At 43.9% G+C, this 24,992-nt stretch overlaps 2 protein-coding genes across 2 annotated transcripts in view; one reads left to right on the plus strand and one right to left on the minus strand.

The window, feature by feature from the left end:
* The window catches only part of Nek9 (NIMA related kinase 9), a 41,234-nt gene extending 19,975 nt beyond the window's left edge, over positions 1-21,259 (plus strand). The window contains exons 11-22 of the mRNA XM_055592933.1: positions 1,108-1,252; positions 2,186-2,386; positions 2,560-2,606; positions 3,914-4,069; positions 5,675-5,783; positions 6,754-6,915; positions 8,382-8,552; positions 9,375-9,434; positions 11,089-11,318; positions 14,714-14,875; positions 16,747-16,953; positions 18,795-21,259. Coding sequence (XP_055448908.1) covers positions 1,108-1,252; positions 2,186-2,386; positions 2,560-2,606; positions 3,914-4,069; positions 5,675-5,783; positions 6,754-6,915; positions 8,382-8,552; positions 9,375-9,434; positions 11,089-11,318; positions 14,714-14,875; positions 16,747-16,953; positions 18,795-18,917 — 1,773 coding nt within the window. The 3' untranslated portion in view covers positions 18,918-21,259. The remainder of the gene's footprint in view (positions 1-1,107; positions 1,253-2,185; positions 2,387-2,559; positions 2,607-3,913; positions 4,070-5,674; positions 5,784-6,753; positions 6,916-8,381; positions 8,553-9,374; positions 9,435-11,088; positions 11,319-14,713; positions 14,876-16,746; positions 16,954-18,794) is intronic.
* A 2,756-nt stretch (positions 21,260-24,015) lies between these two features.
* Positions 24,016-24,992, minus strand: part of Zc2hc1c (zinc finger C2HC-type containing 1C) — an 8,425-nt gene continuing 7,448 nt past the window's right edge. The window contains exon 3 of the mRNA XM_055593014.1: positions 24,016-24,552. Coding sequence (XP_055448989.1) covers positions 24,289-24,552 — 264 coding nt within the window. The 3' untranslated portion in view covers positions 24,016-24,288. The remainder of the gene's footprint in view (positions 24,553-24,992) is intronic.

Below are 24,992 nucleotides of genomic sequence, written 5' to 3' on the forward strand. Positions count from 1 at the left end.
CAGTAAGCAATGATGGCTTTTGCTTGAGCTCCTGCTCTGGTTTCCCTTGATGATAGACCATAAACTGTAAGTGCTTTCTGTAAGTTGTCTTTAGCTACTTCCTGAGTTCTTTCTTCCACCCTTCTCTGCCTCTTTTCTTTCACCCTTTCAACCCCCTAGCACTAGATAAGAGAAAGAAGACTAAAGAGGAAAGGAAAGAGATCTCTGAATAAAGTCAGGGGTAGGAAATGGGGCAACATTATTATTAGACTACTTCCTGCTGATTGCGTGTGGAGTTCCTTAAGGCAAGTTTGATCTTCGATGTAAGGATATCTGATTTCTTCTTCTTGTTTCTTCTTTGTGCACAACTACTTAACAAGCTGCGACCAACAACTACCCACAGCCAACCAACAACCTACTCTGCTTCTGAGGGCCCTAGACTTTATATACCCTCTGAAAAATTCCCAGAACTCCAAATATCATACGTTGCAGAAACTATCTGCAACTGGCAAAATTACGCCTCTGCTAGAGCATGAGTCAAATCATAGTCAGCTGCTGCAGAGCAGCCCCATATGCCCATACCTGGGTTAAAATGAAAACATAATTTTTACTATACTTTCTTCGCAAATTTTTTAGTTATGGTATTTATTACAGCAACAAAAATCAAGTTAGAACAGAAAGCAATCAAATTATACTCTATAATGAACTTTTCATCACCCCCCATTGTTGAACATGACTATGTGTAGTATTCACCTTATACTAAGATAAAGACAAAATTTGGAATTTGTCCTGATACTTGATGAATATGAATCTAGATGTGCTTTAAAACCTTTCTTACTTGTAGATGAAGGTTATATTAAACACTAAAATGCTTTATTTAGTGAAGCCAAGTGATGAACACCTTTAATCCCAGCACTAAAGAGGCAATGGCAGGCGAATTGCCCAGCCTGGTATACACAGAGAGTTGGTGACAGGACAGCAAGCACTAAGCTTAATCCCCTTACCCACTTTTGTTTTTAAATTTCTGTTTTTCTTACTGTTTTCTCCTCCCCCCCCCCCGAGGTAGTAATATTAAAGATTAGCTTTAACATGAAATGTTAGAACTTCATAAGACTTTTCTTTTGACAGAACATGCAAGGGGGTACTAAACTCCACGGTCAGCTAGGACATGGAGACAAAGCTTCCTACCGACAGCCAAAACATGTGGAAAAATTGCAGGGAAAAGCTATTCACCAAGTGTCCTGTGGTGATGATTTTACTGTTTGTGTGACAGGTGAGCCACTAACAAAAAGCATCTTGGGTACATTTCATGTGGGACTTTGTGCTAATACTATGCAGTTTTAGTTGGGATTTAATAGCAAAAGACTACCAAAATAAATAAATAAATAAACAAAACAAAACAAAACAAAAAAACCCCAAAGACATTAAGCAAATGTCCTCACAAATAACAATATCCCCAGGCTTGACGCACATGGGCAAGGCTATAAGTTCAATTATCAGCACTAAGACAAACAAAACAAACTTCCCAATTTGCTGTGGTATGGAAAAAGTGATGAGCAAGGAGAAAAGGTAGATTACAGAGAAGATGTGAGATAGGGAAAATTACTGTGTGTCCTGCTTTGGGGAGAAAATAACCTCACCATCTCTTTAGGCTTTGTATGTCACAAAATCAGGAGCAAGAGCTACGCTGAGTTTTCGTTTTTATCATTACTTTATAATTCCTTGGTATTTTTAAAAATCTTGTGTATATGTTTATCTGAGTGTGGTTTGTGCATGTGAGTGTAACGCTTATGATGGAGGCCAGGAGAGGTACTGGAATCTCCCTGAAACTGGGGTTATAGTTGTGAGCTTCCTGGTATGGGTGCAGGATGTCAAACTAGGGTCCTTTGGAACAGCAATTCACATTCTCACCTGCTGAGCTATCTCTGCAGTCCCATCCTTGCTATTTCTATGTTCAAAACAGGGAAGGCTCCAGGAAAGTTTAGCATGACAATCCTATAACTTCTTAGACTGTTCATTACAGTAATACTACTACAGTGGTCCCTAACTGCAAACAGCTCTGCTTGTTTGCATGGTCCACCCGCCTGACGTATGATGGGATCACAGCTCATGTGAGACCATTGGCTAAGGCGGTCCTCATTCTAGCTCTGGCCAGCAGGTTTGACAGAATAATTCCTTTCTATAATGGTTTTCTTTCCTTTTGCAGATGAGGGTCAGCTCTATACCTTTGGATCAGATTATTACGGCTGCATGGGCGTGGACAAGGTTTTTGGCCCTGAAGTGCTGGAACCCATGCAGCTGAACTTCTTCCTCAGCAACCCGGTGGAGCAGGTCTCCTGTGGGGATAATCATGTGGTGGTTCTGACACGGAACAAGGAGGTCTATTCTTGGGGCTGTGGGGAATATGGTAGGTGAAGCCTGTTTCCATCCACTTCTTTCAGGTGCTCATACAGTGTCAGTCTCTGAGCACTGAACACACCAAATAGCCTTTCTTCAGCGGATGTTAGTACAGAAAGAGTAACAGCATCTTCCTGGGGAGGAACACCCTTGGTATAATGGCTGTCCTCATGTGTGTTTCAGGACGGCTGGGTTTGGATTCTGAAGAGGATTACTATACACCGCAGAGGGTAACTGAGAAGCAGCTTCTTCCTGCAGCCTGTCTAAAACACAGGCTCCAAAAGGACATCCTCTCTCCCTGCCTCCTGATAGCAGAGTGTTCATTTCTGGAGTCTGTCCTGTCCAAGAGACTGACAACCTAGGATTCCTGATTTAGCACTATGTGGTCTTGCCATCTGAGTAAATCACAGAAAACTGAGAACGTGGCTACAGCTGTTGCAGACACTGGAGCTATATCTTACTCAGAGAAGAAGTTAAAATCGGCACATAAAACAGAAAGTGTCACACACAGCTAACTCTCCTTAGTGGTGGGAAGCAGTGTATTACCTTTTACCCCAGCCTTCCCTTACTACAGATGAACACCACATGAAATTGTTTTTGCTTAGAGGTTGTGTGGCAGGAGACATACCTGATTACTGTCAGGACTGCTAGAGCTGGCACTGTAAGAGGCTCCCAGGGCCTGAGGAGCTGAGGGCCAAGCACAGTCACACCTCCCCGTCTCAGGCTGACCTGAGACTGGAAGGTTAACCACTACTAACTGCAGTACTGTACCATTGACAGTTGTCAATTTTTATTTATATTCTAAGATTAGATGATACATATAGAAAATGTCTTTTTTAAAGATGTTTTTATTATTATTTATTGTATTCTACTATAATTCTACTATACTGCATATGTGCCTGCAGGCCAGAAGAGGACACCAGATCTCATTATAGATGGTTATGAGCCACCATGTGGTTGCTGGGAATTGAACTCAAGACCTTTGGAAGAACAACCAGTGCTCTTCACCTCTGAGCCATCTCTCCAACCTCTAGAAACTGTCTTTAGATTCACAGCCATTCCTCTTATGAGAAGAAACTGAGGCTCAAGGTTTTACACATGTCCATGTCCCCATTTGACTTCCTTCATTCTCCAGCCCTGTCCTGTAAGCTGTAGAAGGCTATTCGAGTACCAGCTGTTACCTCTGTATACTTCCTAAAAGATTGAGACCCTCCAAGCTGCTGTTTCTTTGCAAACTCTCAAGGAGCCCTCCGTCTCAGCAGAAAGCCAACTAGAGATCAAAGCTGCCCCTTTCCCAGTTTGTCTGCATAGTACCCCCCTACAGAAGCCTTCTCCAGAGAAGTAGGAGCCATTCCTAAAACAGACAGGGAGGTCTGTTCATTCAACTGCAGCCTTTTACACTGTGTTGTAAAACTTCAGCCCTGTGTTAGGAAGAGTGATCTCCAAGCTACTTACAGCATGATGAAGGAACTTGGGGTTTATTTCTAATAGGAGGTATATACTTGGGATTTTTTCCTAATTAATTTTTTTCTTGCAGGTGGATGTTCCAAAGGCCTTAATCATTGTTGCTGTTCAATGTGGCTGTGATGGGACCTTTCTGCTCACCCAGTCAGGCAAAGTGCTGGCCTGTGGACTCAATGAGTTCAACAAACTGGGGCTGAATCAGTGCATGTCTGGAATCATCAACCATGAAGTGAGTGGCCCTTGAAGTTTTAACATCGTCAGAATTCTGGGTTGGGATTTCTTTGTTATTATAGGTTAACTTAAGAGTAAAGTGACAGACATTATGTTCAGCAAAAGCAGCCAGCCACAAAAGAGTTCACAGTATATGATTGCATCATGTGATATTCAGGGACAGAGTAAATGATTATGATGGCAGTAGTCAGAGGCTGCCTCAGGGAGTAGAGGAACAGGTATTTGTGGGGTTTATTGTTATTGTTGTTACATTCATTTTTCTTTGTTGGGGGACAGGAATCTTACTCAGAAAGTAGAAGAGTCACCTAAGGGAGTGGTCTTTATCTTGCAGGATGGTAGTTTTATAAATGTGTTGGTGCACAGGCTTAGTGTGATGGTACATGCCTTCAATGTTAGCACTCAGGATGCTGAGGAAGGAGGCTCTTTAGTTTGAGGCCACCCTGCGATTTGTAGCAGGACCTCTTAAAACAAGGCAGAAATCCCACTGATGCATATGTGCAGAAGTGGGTCAAGCTGTGCAGTCTTTTTATAGTTACAGCTCAGCAAAGTTGACTGCAAAGGGTAAAGAGTTCATGTCCCCCTTGTCACCATCAAAACAGGAATAAGAATGTGCTAGAGAAAATAAGCATTTCCCGTGTCTGTAGATTCCCGACTTACTGCTTCCAAAACCCTGATCTCACATAAACTAACAAGAGTAATTATCACCTTCGGGTGTATTAATACCACGAGTGTTTGTCATTTCTAAAGATTAAGTCTGTTCCCTGCCCCTCACCTTCAAATGCAAAAGAGAAAAATCAAGTAAATTTACAATTTCCTAACTTAAATGAAAGGTGAGTTAATTTGTATGCAGTGTCTAAAATCCAGTCTCAGGAGAACACAGACTCAGGGTAAAGGCTGGAGAATAGATAGTTCGAAAGGCATCTTCAAAATTAGTATGTGATTTTGTGGTTTGTTAAGTTGCAGGTTTGTTGTGAACTTTGTTTACTTGGGGCTTTTATACAACTTGAGAAGACTGTGTAATGAATTTCTGTAAAACACTACTTTGTAGGTGAAATTAGATTACAATAACTGGTTTCTTTGTAAGCTAGAGAGATTTTCTTTTTAAGATTTATTTATTATGTATGCAATGTTTTGTATGCATGTACACCTGCATGCCAGAAGAGGGCACCAGATCTCATTATAGATGTTTGTGAGCCACCATGTGGTTGCTGGGAATTGAACTCAGGACCCCTGGAAGGGCAGCCAGTACTCTTAACCTCTGAGCCATCTCTCCAGCTGTACCTTGCCTTTGTTAGATAGAGTACGTAAGCAACACAGGTGTCAGTTATTCTATCCTTGTATCAATTATCTTCCTAGATGAAGAGTTCTTGTGTTGCATGCTTTAATTAAAAATGTAGATTTTATAATCAGAAATCCCTGCTTTATACACCGATTTCTCTGATCCTATGTTGAAGAGGTCCTGTTGAAGATGAGAAGCTATGTGGTACCCTCTCTTAGTAGCAGAATTTGTTTGAAAGGGCTTTTCCATCCTCAGCCTGTTCCCCCACCACCACCACTGTTGTTTGTTTCATGAGTCTGTTGCTCTGTGTTTTACTTGTCTCAGGCATACCATGAAGTTCCCTACACGACCTCCTTTACCTTGGCCAAACAGTTGTCCTTTTACAAAATCCGTACCGTTGCTCCAGGCAAGACTCATACAGCTGCTATTGATGGTAAGTTGGCTTTCAGCCCTATCACATGCCCTCGGAGCTCAGATTCTGCGGTGCTGGGCTGTGCAGTGTTAGCTTTCTCAATGATACATGCATCCTTCTGGCTTTTCCCTAGTACTCAGTGTTACCTCGTTAACCAATTAGGCATTCAAGCACAGATCTTTTTATATTTTAATGATCTTTATAAATACAGGATAAATGTCAACTTTAATAAGAACAGCACACTTCAAGCTAGAGAGCTGGCTCTGTGGTTAATAGTGTTTGCTGGTCTTCCAGAGGACCTATGTTCCATTTCCCACTTTGGGCTGCTCATAACTATGACTCCAGCTTCAGGGGATCCAATGCTCTCTTCTGATCTTTGAGGGAACCCACATATGTGCATACACACAGAGAGACACATAAAGTCAATAAATAAGTCTTTGTTTTGGGGGCTGGAGAGATGGCTCAGTGGTTAAGAGCAACGGCTGCTCTTCCCAAGGACCTGGGTTCAATTCCCAGCACCCACATGGCAGCTCACAACTATTGATAACTCCGATTCCAGGGTATCTGACACCTTCACAGTAATGCACATAAAATAAAAATGCAAAAAAAAATTTTTAAAAATCTTTTTGTTTTTCAGGACAGGGTTTCTCTGTGTAGTAGCCCTGGCTGTCCTGAAACTCACTTTGTAGACAGGCTGTCCTTTAACTCACAGAGATCTGCCTGCTTCTGCCTCCTGAATGCTGGGATTAAAGGCATGTATCACCACACCCAGCTATAAATATTCTTACATCTGGCTTCTGTGGTCTCTAATTAGCACCTCCTCTAAGTATTCTAAATGACGGTACTGAACGGCCATTCGGCCTAGATACCTTCACCTCAAGGCCATGTGGGTAGCTTCATATTTCTAGCCTGCAGTGTGTGGGGGCTGCATTGCTGTGTCCTCTCTGTTTCATGACCTATTTTTGATTGACTGTTTATTTTTGCTTCACAGAACGAGGCCGGTTGCTGACTTTTGGCTGTAATAAGTGTGGGCAGCTGGGTGTTGGGAGTTATAAGAAGCGCCTGGGAATCAACCTGTTGGGGGGCCCCCTTGGTGGGAAGCAGGTGGTCAGGGTCTCCTGTGGTGATGAGTTTACCATCGCTGCCACTGATGGTGAGTCTGCTTCTGTTCCTCATGCCTCCCAGACAGCTTTAGTTCTTGACTGGGAAAGTTGTTTCTGTCTAACTGCCATATGCTTTTATGTCCAACATAGTAATTTTTGTAAAGGCCAGATTTCTAGATAATGGCAGGTTCATATTGTAAGTTCTCCCAAGTTTATTTTCATGTTAACATTTTTGGTAAAACATTTCCAGAACCATTGAGTACTTCTGCCTGTCTAGTTGAGTACCAATGTTGATACCAATGAACACTGCCTGGGTGTGTGGAAAGAGGCACATACACAGTCTTCCAGATGCTGTGATGGAAACATCCACCTCTGCCCAGGACTCAGTCCTCTTCTCCACCAGGAGCTCATCCCTTTAAATTCCCCTCCGTACCTACCGTGCAGCATGCACTATCATATCTGGCCTTTGGACATTTAGTCAGTAGCCCCTCAGTTTGGATGACAAAAGCTAGAGTGGCAATATCGCCCATGTACTCTGAATGAGTTATGACTCACATCTGCTGTCCTACCGTAGTCCATGCCCTTTCATTTAGAGGAGCAAGAACGCCAGCCTGAATTGGGTAAGAATCAGATTTCTAGTGTTGGCACGTCAAACATCATGAGTCTCTGCCCAGGCCTGTTTTCTTGCAGACTCCTTACCTCTGCCAGCTCCATCCTGTACCCGCCATCCTTTCCATCAGCAAAAACTAATGACTCTTCAGAACACACCCAACAGCTTCTTGCCATCATCAGTATGTCAGCTGCTCTTGTTTCCACTTTTGCTCTTTTGCAGTTGGTTCTCAGCATAGCCTCGAAGCTCCTCTTAAATACCTCCTGCCCAGAACCTCTCATGGTTTGTACATCAGTCAGGCCTGCATGGCCATACGACGAGGACACTCTACCATCTGCCCCTCTCTCTTCTCCTGGGGACATCCTTGTTCCCTGATTGTGCAAAGCTGCACCCATGTGACCTTGAGAACTCCCGCAGTTCAGCTAGATCTCTGCTCCAGTGTCAAAGAGTACTTCTCTGACCACTTTCTCTAAAATGATGAAACGCCATCCTGCTGTTACTCATCTCCTTCATTTTTCACCACCATTTTGCTTCCTTCATAGCACTGGCCATTACCTGAAATCTGAGAGAGCTGTTTGTTTTTGTGTTGTCATTCTCCCCACTGAATTCACTGCAGCTTTGTTTCATGCCTCAGACACCTTGAGAAACACTTGCCATGGAGTAGATTCTCATACTTGTTTGAGTGAGTGAGTGAGTGAGTGAATGGCAGACATTAGGAACAGTAATCATTTTTATCTGGGTGGAGTCAGGATAGAATTTTAGGCTCTATTTAGAGAAATAATTAGCTTTTCCCTCACTTAGTACTTAGCAGGATGTCTTTCAAGTTCCAGGTTATAACGGTGGGATACCCATTCATAGAGTTGGAAAAATAGTGTCCCATTAATTTGCTGTTTAATTCTTTCCTAGATAATCACATTTTTGCCTGGGGTAATGGTGGCAATGGCCGCCTGGCAATGACTCCCACAGAGAGACCACATGGCTCTGATATCTGTACCTCATGGCCTCGGCCTATTTTTGGATCTCTGCATCATGTCCCAGACCTTTCTTGCCGTGGCTGGCACACCATTCTTATTGTTGGTAAGGGTTTCATATATATGCAGTTGGGCTGGCTTGGACAGGATTGACTCACACCTAAGGTACTAGTGGTGGCATAATTAGAAACAGAAGTATTCTGAAGCAGAGGCTGCTGCTTCAATTCTTGTCCTAGATTAAGATGTCATACAGAGTGGTAGGAACAGAACATTTCATTTCCTAAGTTAGTCATCTGCCATTTCTTCTCTGTTGGACTGTTTTATGTCAGGGTCTTGTAGCTTATAAGATCTAGCCTCACACTCAGTTCTTAGTAGCCAAAAATAACCTGAGTTCCTGATCTTCTGCTTCTACCTCCTGAGTGCAGGGCTTACAGGCCTGTTCCACCCTGTCAGTTTAGACCTGTTTTAGTGTAACAATTTTTAACTTTTCCCTCCATATATATCTATATCATAGAATTTATTACTTCCATTTAATAACTAATAATGTGTTGTCTGCATTTGTGTTTTCTTGAGAAATATCTAGTAATTCTTTTAAAAAAAATTTCCAAATGCTTTTTGCATAAAGATTACTTTGAAATACGTGATTAAAGCCTTGGTCTTTATAAATCTTAGTCCTGCCCAACCCTTGACCAAAATCAGGATGTCTGGGGTTGTACTTAGGTATTGTTACTTTGTAAAGTTTCCATGGTCCTTCCAGTGAACTGAGAGAGAGAAAATTCCCAGGCCAGATGTTGAGCATAATAGCTCAGTAAGTGTTTCACTTATGAGACTAACTTCTAATTAATAAGTTTTGGGAGTCACAGGTGGCAGTGGCAGTCTCCTCCTAATGTCTGTACCTGACATTTACCGACTGCATATTTTTCCTCAGAGAAAGTATTGAATTCTAAGACCATCCGTTCTAATAGCAGTGGCCTGTCCATTGGAACTGGTAAGTAGTGGTGCTCCCGGTGCCAGTTTGGTCTTTGAATTGAGGAATTGTGATTAAGAGGGAAGGTTGTATTTTGTTGAGTGAGGAGGTTTGGCGTTGTTACTGGGATGACTTTGCATCTTTGTTGCCTGCATCACATGTGGAAGCAGTTAAGAGACTTGCTCCACATTGTAATAGGACATTTGTATTCCTTACCATCCCAGGAGCCTTTTCTTCCATGGTGTTGCAGGTACTCTAGTCTGTAAAAATCTACACACTTGGGAGGCAGAGGCAGGTGGATTTCTGTGAGTCTGAGGTCAGACTGGTATATATAGCAAGTTGCAGGCCAGCCAGAGCTACAAAGTGAGACCCTGTTCCCAAAAACAAAACAAAATTTATCTTCAAAATAGGCCTGTAGAAGGAAAAGTCAGTTAAACTTTCAGCTTAGGAAACAAGCCTAAACCCTTTGATGGCTTTCTGACTATAGTTTTTGTGGTTCTTTGTTACTTGGGTCCATGCCAGGAAACTAAAACTGTTCCTGCTTTCAACCTGTGAGAAGTTCTATATATGCTGGTCTCAGAATCCATGTTGTTATTTTGTGGAAACTTAAAAGGTGTTTGGCTCACTTTTGAACAACTTTTTACCGAAGACAAATGCAGGTAGAGGGCATTGCAGTGTGAATCACCTGCCAAAGATACATTAGGATTTGGAAAATGGACATGAATACCTTTATGTAAGCCTGGCATTGTGGCACATACTTAAAATCCTAGCATTGAGAAGGTGTGGCAGCAGTAAGATTTGAAGTTCAAGGCCATCCTCAGCTATATGCCAAGTTCAAGGCCAGATTGGGTGACATAAGGATTCTGTCTGAAGAATAAAAATTTGTAAGTTGAGTATTGGTGGCGCACACCTTTATTCCCAGTGCTCTAAAGTGAGTTCCCGAATAACCAAGGCTACACAGAGAAACCCTACTCTGAAAAACCTACACGCGCGCACGCACACACACACACACACACACACACACACACACACACACACACACGTAGATAGGCAGGTAGGTAGAAAAGAAAAAAAGGAAGGAAAGAAGGAAGGAATGGAAATTGGCCCTATAAGATGGCTCATGATGGCTTACACTGCCATTATGACCTGAGTTCAGTCCTGGGATCCACATGGTGGGAGAAGAGAACTGACCTCTACAGGTGGTCTTCTGGCCTCTGCACATGCACCATGGCACACACATGCCCACATGCACACACACAATAAATAAACGTAATAACATTTAAGAATAATGAGGAGCTGGAGAGATGGTTCAGCAGTAAAGAACACCTGTTGATTTTACAGAGAACTGGGGTTTGGTTGCCAGCACTCAAATGGCTGCTCACCACCATCTTTGACTCCAGTTGCAGAGGATCAGATGCCCTCTTCTGCTCTCTGAGGGCAGTGCATGTGCAGGGTACCTAGATATACATACAGGCAAAATCACCCACAAAATCTATTTTAAATGATTTTTTTTAATTTAAATCCTATTGTAAAAACTATTTTGTCTCAAATATTTTACTAAATGCTCCACTTCGTGCAACTCTAGGAACTTTTGTGGGAATGAGTGGGGTTATCAGATGGTAAATCTCTCTGAGGCATAGCAAAACTCTCTCCTTCTGTGCCACACATCTACCAGTGGTTCAGAACTCCAGCCCAGGAGGCGGTGGCATTGTTGGTGGTGGTGGCGGCGGCGGCGGCGGTGGTGAAGAGGAAGACAGTCAGCAGGAATCTGAAACTCCAGATCCAAGCGGAGGCTTCCGAGGAACAATGGAAGCAGACCGTGGAATGGAAGGTTTAATCAGTCCCACAGAGGCCGTGGGGAACAGCTGTGGGGCTAGTAGCTCCTGTCCTGGCTGGCTTCGGAAGGTAATTCATTCCCTTACAACAGATACTTCACATAAGTCTGTAGCAGGAGCTAGTAAGGATTGCCAAGGTCTCAGTTTCTTGTGTCCTTCTAATTTAGGCAGGAGTCTAGGCTTTAGATTCCCACCTGGAAAGAAGGCACCACAAAGCTAATCCTGTTTTCATTTCAAAGAAGAAAGGATACAGCATGTTTTCCTTTTTTTTTTTTTTTTTTTTTTTAAGATTTATTTATTATGTATACAGTGTTCTGTCCATAGATGGCTATGAGCCACCATGTGGTTGCTGAGAATTGAACTCAGGACCTTTGGAAGAGCAGACAATGCTCTTAGCCTCTGAGCCATCTCTCTAGCCTTACAGCCTTACACATCTATATTTTGTTTAAAAACAGGGACTCAGTTTGTAGCTGCAGTTGGCCTGGAACTCAGAGTTTCATCTGTCTCTGCTTCCCAGATGCTGGGTATAAAGGCATGGGCCCCAGTGGCCTCAGCTCCTTTGTGCCTACATTATTAAAATGAATGTAAATTCATAAAATGTATTTTTTGTTTTGCAACCTATCTTAAAGTTGTTTTTTTTTTTCATTTTTATTAGTTCTTTGAAAATGTTGTGCATTCTATTTTGATCCTATTTAATTCATCCCTCTCCCCCAACTCTTCCTGTATCCACCCCCTTTCTTATGACCCAACTCTGTCCCCCACCCTTTTTTAAGCCCATCAAGTAGTTTGTACTGTCCATATGCTCTTGTTTGTTTGTTTGTTTGTTTGTTTTATTTTTCCAGAGAGGGTTTCTCCGTGTGGCTTGGCTGTCCTGGTCTTTGTAGACCAGGCTGGCCTTGAACTCACAAGAGATCTGCTGCTTCTGCCTCCTGAATGGTGAGGTTAAAGGTGTGCGCCAGCATGCCTGGCTCCATATGCTCTTGGATTTATGTCTTTCCACTGAAGTATAGTTAATCTACTAGGAGCCACACTTTTAAGAAGACTGACTCTTCCTCTCCCAGCAGCTAGCGATTGCCAATAGGTCTTTAGCTAGGAATGGGGTTCATCCACTCTCTTCATGCTGGGGCTGGGGTTTGCTCTGCCTTGAGCCTGTACAGGTCTTCGGCATGTTGTCACAACTGCTGTGAACTTATATATGCAACTGTCCTGCTGTGTCCAGGGAACCCAGTTTCTTGTAGTTGCCTGCAGCCTCTGGCTCTTAGATTCTTTCTGCCTCCTCCACAATGATCCCTGAGCCTTGAAAGGAGAAGGTATGATAGAGATATCCTATTTAGAGCTGAGCACTTTCCAGTCTCATTCTCTGTGCCATCACCAGAAGTTTGAGCCTCTGAATTAATCACTATCTACTACCAAAAGAAGCTTCTTTGAGGTTGAGAGAGATTCTGGCCTGTGAATATAACAGGAAGTCCTTAGGAGTCAGTTTAATACTACCCCCATTTAACAAAGTAATAATAGGTTCTCCTAGGGCCTGTGACCTGTCTGTGCTACATTTTTGGCCCTAGTAACAGTCCAGATACGGGATTCGGCTTGTGAAGTAGGCCTTAAATTTAGTCAGAAAGTGGTTGGTTACTCCATGATATCCATGCCCCTGTGCACGGGTGGGCATGTTTCGCCAGGCCATTTGTCATTGTAGTTTGAAGGGCTCTCAGCTAGGTAATTGCTTTCTCTCTCTGATGGTGTATATAGTAACTTTCAGCAATATGGGTGCTTGCCAGTAGTGATAAGACTCCTGGGAGTGTCAGCTTGGTTTCTCTGTGTTCTGACTCAACTGTGTCATGTCTTCCACAATAGGGCCTTTATTTACTTATTTGTTTGTTTGCTTTAATGCAAGGTCTCACTTATATCCCCAGCTGACCTAGAACTTACTGTTTAGGTCAGACTGGCCTTGAACTCACAGAACATCCTGCCTCTTTCTCCCAAGTGATCAATAGGGTCTTATTGTTCAACTTACTGTCAAGTTCTGGAGGGTAACTAAGAACACTGGCCATAGCCTGTAATGTTTGGGGGCCTATGGGCCCTCACTTGCCAACAACTCCAAAAGAGGTAATCCATTCCTAGCACTGAACCTTCTGTTTGTTAGCTTGTGGCATCTAGTAGGGGCACCATTGCCCCATTATAGGGTAACTCTACTGGGAGGGATGGCTAACACTACTCACAGGGTAACTCTCTACCAGGAGGGGTAACACTACAAAGACAGTTTTAGAAACTCATAGGGAAGGGCTGGGGAGATGGCGCGGAGGTTAGGAATGCTGGCTGCCCTTCCAAAGGTCCTGAGTTCAATTCCCAGCAACCACATGGTGGCTCACAACCATCTATAATGAGATCTGGTGCCCTCTTCTGGTGTGCAGGGTACATGCAGATAGAATGCTGTATAAATAATAAGTAAATCTTTTTTTAAAAAGTCATAAGGAAATGTACTACTGTACAAGCTTCCTAAAAGCAAAACATGCATAGAAAGAGTTTAAGTGGAGTGGAAACTATTTTTTGCAGTGTACCTGTACAAAGATCAAACTTACTGATCATAAACTACTTACTGTTCACAGAAGCGAAATATTGGGCAATGAAATGCCTTGCAATAAAAATGCAGCGTATTAAAAGTAAAGGTACAGAAAGTTAAAATGTAAACTATTGTATATGAGAAGATGGAATTTCTATCAGCAAGGCCTTATTCTTTCAGAAAATGCAATACGCAGAAGAATGTGGATGAGACAATCTAGGCACCACTGTATCCGTGGTGATTTCTCAGGGTGATGGAATTGCTGGGTTTATTGGTGCTCTTAACCTATCTCTTTTTATTCGTCTTGACTCACTCACTTAGTATGTGCAGCATGGCCAGCAGATACTTAGAGTTTATGGGTTCCCCCTCCCCCATTCCGCCTCGCCTGGGGCTCACTATGTAGACTAGTCTGGCTCCAAACTTGCAGCCTCTGCCTCCTGAGTGCCGTGATTAAAGGCACTACCAGCATGCATGGTGGAATTTTTAATTTTTTACAAAAAGGGGTGGTGGTTGTGATCAACATGTAGAGCTCTTCATCCAATAGGACGCAACCGGTTAACTGAGGATAGAGAGCAGTGGGAGCGGCACATCCAGTCTCGACCTCTGGCAGCCTGGCAGGGGGCCTCACTGCCTTGCCTTCAAGCCTCCTGACCAGAGGATACTGAGTGTAGAATTGGGTTGGGGAAATGAACCAGATAAAACTGTTCTTGAACTTGAGTCTGACTTTGCATCACTGATAAGGGATGGCATTTTGTTTCCAGGCTAGGCAGTATGTGTGGTTAACCCCCACTACTCTGTCCACTAGAGGGTGCTGATGTTACAACAGAAGGAAAGTAAAAGCTGCAGGGGAACTTGGGAGAAAGTAAATTGCTGCTAACAAACTGACGGATTCTTTTCTGTGGACTTAGGAGCTGGAAAACGCAGAGTTCATCCCCATGCCAGACAGCCCAACTCCCCTAAGTGCAGCGTTTTCAGAATCTGAGAAGGACACCCTGCCCTATGAGGAGCTACAAGGGCTCAAAGTCACATCTGAAGTTCCTCCAGAACACCAGTCCCCAGTAGCAGCCTGGGTAACTTGAGTTTTCTCTTTCACCTCAGCTGGGTAGACAGTGTCTGTGAGTTCTTAGGGTCTCCTGGCTTCACCATGTTCTCAAACTCCCTGGGCCAGGGCTACACACTGTCTCTCGGTAGTTCTAAAAGCCACTCTTACCTTTCAGCGCCATAGGATTATTTTCCCTCCCCTTCCTCAGAAGTACAAAAACTGAACTGTAAATTTTCCTATTAGCCCTCTTAAATGGTTTGTTTGTTTCTTTGTGAAACAAGCTGTGTAGCCCAGCCAAGGATGGAGGATGACCTTTACCTTCTCTGCTGCTCCTGCCTCTACCTCCCAAATGATGACATTACAGGCGTGTGCCACATAGCCAGTCATGCAGTGCTGGGGTCCAGCCCAGGGCTTTGTACATGCTAAGCAAGTACTGCACAAATAGCTACATTCCTAGCCCCTAAACTCCGTTTTCATGACAGTAGGTTTGGCATGTATAAGAAGTAATGCCTGTGGTCTACTGAAGGGACGGTGCATACAAAGCCACCCCATGCAGAGATGAAATCGCACAGATCAACAGCTCTGACCCAGAGGACATCACGCTTCTGCAGAAGCTACACAGTTACTGCGTGACTTTGTGGCTTGCATAATTCACTTTGCAACTACAGCTCTGACATGTAACTTAGCAGTCACAGATACAAGTCGAATAGCTCTTATCCAAATGATTAGGACCCAGAAGTCTTTCAAATCTCACATTTTGCTGGATTTTGGAATATACATAATTTTGCACATACATAATGAGGTATCTTAAGGGCTATGACCCAAGACTAAACATAAATTTCTTTGTGTTTCATAAAGCCCTTGTAAACATACATTGGAGGCCATTTTGTGTCATTTTGTTTTGTTTTTTGAGATAGGGTTTCTCTGTGTAGCCTTGGCTGTCCTGAACTCACTTAGTAGACCAGACTAGCCTCTAATTCACTGAGATCCACCTGCCTCTGCCTCCCTGAGTGCTGGGATTGCAGGCGTGGGCCACCATGCCCATCCTTGTGCCATCTTTTAATGTACCTATTCTGAACTGCAGTCCATCTCATGAGCTCAAGTATGACATTATCCACTCATGGTGTCCTGTCAGTACTCAAAGAGTTTTGGAGTTAGGCATCTCAGGTTAGGGATACTCAACCAGTAATACATACTGAATGAGTGTGTCTATGTTTCAATAAAGTTTTATTAAAAGCAGGTCAGAATTGACCTGTAGGCTATTTGACCTGCTATTTATTTTATTTTTTTAAATTTTATTTACTTGTTTGTTTATTGAGGCAGGGATATTCTGTGTAGCCCTGGCTTTCCTCACTCTATAGACCAGGCTGGCCTTGAACTCACGGAAATCCGTCTGCCTCTGCCTCTTAAGTGCTAGGATTAAAGGTGTGGACCACCACACTTGGCTCTGATTTGCTGTTTTTAAAAAGTATATAAGGGAGAAAAATCCAAACTAGAATAATTAAAAGCCTTCCCAGAAGAGTGGTAACAAAACCTTTAAAACTTGAAATTGAACATTTCCCTTCCTGTGTTAGCCTTCTTAAATTGTGTCCTCTTCAGTTTTTTTCACCACACTCTTCGCAAATCTCTTCCACAGTGTAATCAACTACATTTTGTGAACCATGTCCTCACTGTGAACAGAACTTACTCCAGATAAATTGAGGCTTTTTCCTTATTTCTGCATTTTAAAAGAGAACATATTTAAAAAATAAACATTTTTGCAAAACCCTCACAAGTAGTTGGAATCCAGGCCTTTTCTGCTCTACTTGCACCTGCTTTTGTATTTTTGTCGTCTTGTTGGTTAGAGTAAAAGTTGTTTGTACTACAGATCCTTCTGCATTATCTCCTTCTTGTCCCTAGCCCCCACGGCTGAATCCTGCAGCACCGTGTGCCGGGAAAGCACTGACCTCTCCTGCTTGTGCATGCAGCACTCTGCAGGTGGAGGTTGAGAGGTTGCAGGGTCTGGTGTTAAAGTGTCTGGATGAACAGCAAAAGCTACAGCAAGAAAACCTCCAGATTTTTACCCAACTACAAAAGCTGAACAAGAAATTGGAAGGAGGCCAGCAGGTGAGAGCATTTATTAAGAGTAACTGAGGGCTGGAGAGATGGTCAGAGGTTAAGAACACTGGTTGCTCTTCCGAAGATCCTGAGTTCAATTTCCAGCAACCACATGGTGGCTCACAACCATCTATAATGAGGTCTGGTGCCCTCTTCTGGTGTGCAGGTATACATGCAGGCAGAACACTATATACATAATAAATAAATAAATCTTTAAAAAAAAAAAAGTAACTGAATTTCTAAATCTGCTTTGAAAGGTCACAGAAACAAGATTCAAGGTACTAAAGACTTAGCCCCTTGATTTTTTTTTTGGTTTGTTTGGTTGGTTGGTTTTTGTGTTTTTGAAAGAGAGTTTCTCCTTGTAGCCTTAGCTGTCCCGGACTCACTGTGTAGACCAGTCTGGCCGCCTCTGCCTCTGGAGTGCTGGGATTAAAGGTGTGTACCATCAGCACCCAGCTACATTCTTATTTTAACTATTTTATTTATTTATTTGTGCAATAGTGGGGATTGAACCCAATGTTTTATCCATGGTAGGCAAACACTCTACATCCCTAGTCCTTGCTGAACCATTTTAAAGTAGAGTCAAAAAATGGTTTAAGGCTGGGGAAATGGCTCAGCTGAAAAAAGCACTTACCACATAAACATGGCAATCTGAGTTCAGTCCCCCAAACCCAGAGTGATGGGAAAGTATCAGCTCCCAGTCAGGCATGGTGGCACATGTGTGTAATCTCAGCTCTTAGAGGCAGAGGCAGGTGGATCTCTGTGAGTTTGAGGCCAAGCTGGTCTACAAAACAAGTCCAAGACAGTCAAGGTTACACAGAAAAACCTTGTCTTAAAATAAATGAATGAATGAATGAATGAATGAATGAATGAATAATAAGGAAAGAATCAGCTCCCAAGAGTTAGCCTGTTACCTGCAAACTCAGTGGCCTGAGCACATGCTCTTTTCTGAAAACTACAAGTTAGAATTATGGCTTTAATGGGTTCAGGTCAAATAGTTTGAGAACAACATTTTGCATTTGATGCTTCTTGGTATCACTCCTCGATTCAGCTAGGATGAGGGAGGAGTCATTCTTTGGTTTTGCCATTTACCCCTAATGTGGGTTTGGACTTGTTACTTTGTGAGTACAGCCTATATTATATGGTTGTTTTAAAGATTAAGGGAAGCAGTGTATATGATACACTTTAGAATGTAATATACATTTCTGAGATAAGATTGGCAGCTGTAGCAGGGACTAAGTTTGTTTTATCCGGGACTGATGGTTTGGTATTTTTTGGGTTTTTTTGTAGTTTTTGTTAGTTGGTTTGGTTTGGTTTGGTTTTGGTTTTTCCACACAGGATTTCTCTGGAGTTCTTGCCTATCGTGGACTGATTTGTAGGCCACGATGACCTCGAACTCATAGCGACCCACCTGCCTCTGCCTCTCTGAGTGCTGGGATCACAGGCATGCCCCAGCACACCCAGCTTGTTTTTGTTTTTTGAGATAGGATCTCATCATGTAACGCTGGCTTGTCTGGAACTCACTATGTAGACCAGGGTGGCTTCAAACTCAAGGAGACAAATTCTCCTGCTTCTGTCTCCTGAGTGCTGGAATTAAAGTGCGTATTAAGACCCCAGGTGTTTCACTTTTTATACTACAATCTGCAAACCCTGTAGACCTTGGCAAACCAGAACAACTTGTTATTCTTTCTACCCGTGTGAAGATGGAGACTGTTTCTGAGGCAGTGCCACCTGAGCCTCCCACAGGCCTGTGACAGAAAATTCTGAGAGACTGGACTATATTGAAAACAGTCCTGAAGTGCCACAGCCAGTAGCACTGTTGCTAATGTGGAACTGCTCTGTCTGCACAGGTGGGGATGCATTCCAGAGGAACTCAGACAGCAAAGGAAGAAATGGAAATGGATCCGAGGCCTGACTTAGATTCAGATTCCTGGTGCCTCCTTGGAACAGACTCTTGTCGACCCAGCCTCTAGTCTCCTGAGCCCATATAGCCCTCAGGAAACTGGGACCCAAAGAACTTCACCGCACACTTACCGAGTGCAGAGAGCAGCTTTCCTGGCTTTGTTCACCTGCAGAGACAGAGCACAGGGCAGAGGGAGGCTCTGAAGCACTTCCTTGTGCATTTGGAGAGTGGCGTTGCCTTGTAGATAGGATCTATGAGTGATTTTACTGTTTTGGAGAATGGAAGGGTCCTGTGGCCCTGGCGTTGTCATCAGTGACTGCCATAGCAACAGCAGCTCTGTACCTCATCTTTCGATTCCACCTTTGAAGAGGAGACACAGTACTCACCTTAATTGCACTGGTAGCAGCTCATATTCTGTTTATCATTTTCATCATTAATTGGAAGCTGCCTTGAGATTTTAGCAGCAGGCATTGCACATCTGGATGGAGGAGGAAAAATGTAAAAATGGAGTGGGCTGCCCAGGGTCCTCCAGAGGGTAGTAAAGTATTCATGCCTTCTCAGAAGCCTGGAGTCCAGGAAAATTTACTGGTAGAGTCAGCCTAGAGCTTATTTTCAGGAAGTTTGGTTACTTCATGCAGCTGAGTGCTTTATGAGGAAAGCTTAGATTGCTTTTACTGTGGAGGTTGTTTGAAACATCATCAGTGAGGAACAGAGAAAGGGCAGGTCCCTCATCACAATAGCCAGACTTTGAGGCAATGGTTAGTACAAGGTGGGATTTCCCGACTCTGGGGGATTCCTCCAGGAGAGGTGTCTAAGAGAATTACACCATTGGGTAGTAGGTAGAGCTGTGGGAGAAAATCAAGAAGGAAGGTAACCCTTCTTTCAGTGCCTTGCCTTGGTGTCTGAGAGGCATTGAGGTCTCCTGCCCCTATGAAGGCTTTTTTGTGTCTCTAGTGTCATGGCCCATAGGGGTCCAATTGGGATGAGCAGTCCCAGGCATTCCCTTTTATGTCTAGTCAGTATTTCTTCCCTTTGGTATGTTTTGAAGCCATGTCATATACCCAGTAAATCAGTATCATCTTTTGTACTTGAGTGGCCCAAAGCCAGCACCAAATCCTAGGGGTCCCAAGAGCTTGACAGGTAGAACCTGCCAAGTGAGAGGAAATTGGCTGCAAGCTCCCTCCTGCTGTGATCTTGTTGAGAGGAGCAAGCTACCTTTTCCAAAGACAGACAGTGTGTGTCCTAGAAGAGCCAACCTTCTGGGCAAGCATTTGATGGTTTCCCTTAAATGTGAGCCTTGTGCTTCCACCAAGTCTAATGAATTGCTTGTGTTTGGGGCCACAGCAGCTGCTTTGATAAGTACCACATCCTCCGTGCTACACACAGCTAAATTAATACTGTTTCATTTAACCAAGCCAAAAAAAAAAAAAAAGGTTTGCTATCTATTTTAGTATTGCGGGAGGATTTACCTGTACAGGAGAAATTTTGCCATTTCCTCAAACTGGTGGTATAAAGGCTGGTGCTGAGAGGAAACCCTATCTCTGAGGATGGGCAGCTCTGTCCGATGGGATCATTGCTGTTCTGTTGTTTTCTCAATTCTGAGAAACGTAGTACAATAGTACTGATGTAATCACTGAAGCCTTTTCCCAGAATAAGGGAAGGGCCCGATCCTGGTGTGAAGTTACAAATTTAGGGGTCTGGCTGTTGCCTGTAAACCCTGTCAGAGTTTTGGTTCATCATGTCAATGCAACTTCGGTTTTCTTCAGGACTGGCTGGCCTTTCGAGGTCCTGTATCCTTAGGCTTATCATCTCAGCAGGGCTGAGAGGCAGGGTTTAAGGCGTTCATTAAGAGCATTGCTTCTGCTCGGGAAGCTGAGGGCATGAGCATGTTGCTGACTGTGGTGTGACAGTGAGTGCTGAGGGGGCAGGAGCCCTGGGGAGTCATTCTCTAGTAGAGCATGGTGGTCATTTTCTCTAGTATATTCCCTTGGGAAGTCTAGGTTTGCTATTAATCTAACTGAGAGCTAAGTTCTGTGCCTTAGAGACAATTTGCACTTTACAGTATTGTGCCTAGGACAGCCATAAGATTTTTCCCCCACCAAACAGCTATGCAAACAGAAACCAGTTCAAAAGTCACAGCCATGTACCAGGTTGAGTAAAAGGCAAGACAGCAGAAATGTCTTCAAGTGGTTTTCTGTAGCTGAATCTTTATAAATCGTCCTGCTTGTCTTCTATGCAATGCTAGATGTTTGAAGCTTTCCAGTAGTGTTGCTTTGAGTTACAGTATAGCCTGCGTTAATCCTCTGTGCCAACACTTTGCTGAAGAGCCAGCTTATTGTTAGCCAGATGCTGGAAAGGATGAGGGTGGAGTGGTGTGCCATTTCTGTTTTAAATAAACGTTTAAACTCTCAACTAGTGCTGTGCTTCAGTAAGCTTGTCACTTCAGTCACCGGAGATGAAACACCCACGGTCCTAGGCCTTGGGAAATCTCTGATTTTGTGAGTCTTCTATAAATAAATAAATATGTTCTTTTAACAGAAATAATACAAGAGACATTACACAAAAATAACCTCTGCTGTTTTCCAATCTCATTCTTGCCAGGAAAAAAAAAAAAATCCTTTTTGCTGCTACAGCATTTTTCCCCAAAAGTCTAAAAATTCAGGGGAAAGCCATTAAAAGAAGGATCCGGAGCTAGCAAGACAGGTCAGCAGGTCAAAGTAGCTTGCTGGGCACTCCTGGTAACCTGAGTTCAACCTACAGAGCCCACAAAGCTGTCTCTGACCTCACACTTTGGCATGGCGTGCCTGCACTCCTGCATGCCCTTATATACACTGTAATGAGGAGGAGACAGCTCTGCACACCTTTGTCCTGACGGGAAGACTCCCAAGTAATCGTGCCAGTTTGTCTAGAAATCAGCCTCAGGAAAGCCGAGTTGTATTTGGTCTTCTTGGCATAGCAGCTGTTACTTTCCTTGGCTGAGCATAACTAAACTCTAAAGCAAAAGGCTCCAAAAGCTCAAATTTCATCTGGTTTGATATCTATTCAGAAACATTCATGGTAGGAAGAACAGAGAAAAATAGGGATTTTAGAGAAAGTGCTTCACATGAGATCCCCAGGCCTCAGAGGAAGTAACAGTCAAGATAGCAGGAGGGCAGGATCAGGATGCTAGTCAGGACTGTGAGATTCCCTGCAAAGCCAGAAGTCATTTATTGCCTTAGTGATTAACTGCTGACATAAATGTACTGATCATTAATCCTCACAGGTCATGGGCTTTGAGGAGGAAACTCTCCATCACAGCTCTGCTTGCCATCTGTGTAGCTGTGAAGAATGATCAATTGAAAGCAAATATTGACGCGAGGCACTGCACTGTGCCGTGTGAGCTAAGAAGTCTTTAGCGCCGTGTGTCTGCACACACCTCTAAATGAAAAGAGCTACCTTCTGAGTTTCACCATGGGAATTCCCCATAGCTTTTGAACTTTAAAGTGTATGATGTTAATGGCATGTGCTTCAAGTAACAGAATATGGACATTTACAAGCAGCATCTCTGTGACCTCTATCCAGGAAGATTTGAGGTTGTAAGACAGCCAAAGCTAGCTGAGTTCAGAAGACTGACGGACACTGAGGCCAGAGGGAGTACAAAGATGAGAGTTCTTGTGCTCCTTCGGCAGTTAAATAATTGCTCTGTCTGTAGAACGCCTTGCACACAGTTGTTCCCTCTGGAGGGCTCTAACCTGTAACCCTCATAACATCACTGTGGTCCCAAACCCAGATGCCGAGGGGGCCCAGCAGATGAAGCCAGGGCATCTGGCTCTACTTCCATCATTCCCAACTGAAGGAGTGGAAAGCTTTGAACCCTTTCTCGTGTGTCCTGTGTAGGTTGCTGCCCAGTGTTCCCACAGCCTCCAGTTTGTTTGACAGGCTCCTATCCCAAGTTTTAAAAACATGATGCTTCCTAACACAGAAGCATCTGGGAGGGCGTGGGGACGGGAGCGACGGCTCTGAGGTAAGAACACGTGTTCCTCCTGTAGATGACCTGGGCTTCCAGCACACACATGGTGGCCCACAACCATCTGTAATTCCAGTCCCAGGGGACCCAACACTCCTGACTCCCGCAGGCACCAAACGTGCATGTGGTACACATACATATATGCAGTCAAAACACTCACCAGTCTTGAACATTTTTGAGCGTATGTAGGGATGTGACTTTGTGACTGGCCATGGCTTACCATCTGTTGCTTTTAACATGGAGTACGGAACTTTGTGTACTGCTCAGTAAACTAGCCTGGGGAATAGGGCATGTCAGGTTAAATATCCCGTGGTTCTAGGAGCTTAAGCATTCATCTTAAACCCATTAGTTAAGGGCCTAACTTGAAGTAGGCACTGTTCTCACGGTTCAGAAGACCTGATCCCTTTCAGAGTTTAAAATACAAGTGTGACTGTGTTCTGATGCCTGATGGCAGCCTGTGACATACTGAGCATTATCCACCGCACTTGCCTAGACAGGGTCTGCTGCCTCAAGGCAGCCACATGGCCTTATTTGAAAGTACTAGCAGCTTCTTCCCCTAACATATGAAACACATTTAAAGAGAGCAAGTACAGAGAAGTAAAATTGTTTTCTACCCATCCCTACCCTGTAAAGTGCACGAAGCTATTTCATTATGCAGTACACCACAGGGAAGGTTTAGGCTATACTGGCCCCCTAACGTTCCATACTTTTGTTGGCTTTCAGCCAGGACCATGGGCCATGGAGGCCAAGGGATAAACTTGCATTAATAAAGCCTCACAGCACAACCTCAATATCTTTTGTAAGAGTTACCATCTGCATGACAATGACCCTCTGACCCCAACTTTCTTTCTCTTTCTTTCTTTCTTTCTTTCTTCCTTCCTTCCTTCCTTCCTTCCTTCCTTCCTTCCTTCCTTCCTTCCTTCCTTTTTCTTTTTTTTTTTTTTTTTTTGAAACAGGGTTTGTCTGTGTAGCCTTGGCTATTCTGGACTCCCTTTGTGGACCAGGCTGGCCTTGAACTCACAGAGCTCTGCCTGCCTCTGCCTCTCGAGTGCTGGGATTACAGGCGTGTGCCACTGACTTTCAAGAGTGAGAAGGGCTAACAGAAACCCTGGGCACATGCCGTGACTGGAAAACACTGAATACAGGCACAAACCACGCTGAGGCTCAGGAAAAGAGAGCTTTAATGCAGCCTCACAGCCCAGAGTCCTCAGCTACCACTTCTTCAGGCAAGAACATAAACATGCAGCTAAGGTTCTGAGTCAGTGAGAAGCTGGGCCTTTCATCTGTCCCCTGCCATGTAGCAGCGGCTCTCCTTCATGGGCTGTTTGGCTTTGCAGCAGATCCTGAGTTCTGGGAAAGTTCTGTTTTCTCCCTGCCTTACACTGCCTGTTCTCCGGTTTACTGCTGAAGGGAAACACAGATTTGGCCATGACGCTCAGCTGTCATGCCTCCGTGGAGGTGGAGGACGGTTCTTGATGGTCTTACACTTAGGTATGTGTCGTTCTGCCACCTTGGGAGCAAAGTGGCGGCTGCAGTAAGGACACTGGACATAGTCTGGGTTTTCTGCAGGCAGGATGGGAGGCAAGTCTGAGGGATTTCCACCTCTGGTGATTACCTGCTGGACCTGACGAGCATGGCGCAGGGTCCGGATGAAAGACTCGTGCTTCTGTCTCCAGGTGCTCTTCTGAGGAGGTTCAGCCTGTAACATGAAAGGAACACTGAGCCTTCAGCTGTCTGTATCTCTCCCCTTTCTGGGGCTCCATGAGAGCATGTGGAAAGATCCATGAGATCAAAGAACAAAAAACAAAAAGGTATAAGAGTGATGACTGACTTGAGCATTGAAGCACAGCACAAGAGCTTGCAAGGAGGGATCCTACCTGGAGGCTGGGCAACCTTGAGGTTTGGGTCAGGTGGAAAGAAGGGAGATGTGGGGGTGGAAAAAAGCTGGACTGAGGGCTTCTCTCCAACCCTGCGTATCCAGGTGCCCAGCACTCCCATTTCCTCAGGGTTTTGTTTAAGTCAGGGTTTCTCTTTGTAGACCTGGCTGTCCTAGAACTAGATAGGCTTTAAACCTATTTTTAAACTTCAATTCTGTGTGTGTGTGTGTGTGTGTGTGTGTGTGTGTGTGTGTGTGTGTGT

This window comes from Psammomys obesus, unplaced genomic scaffold, assembly GCF_907164565.1.
Source record: "Psammomys obesus unplaced genomic scaffold, mPsaObe1.curated_primary_1811, whole genome shotgun sequence".
Taxonomy (NCBI): domain Eukaryota; kingdom Metazoa; phylum Chordata; class Mammalia; order Rodentia; family Muridae; genus Psammomys; species Psammomys obesus.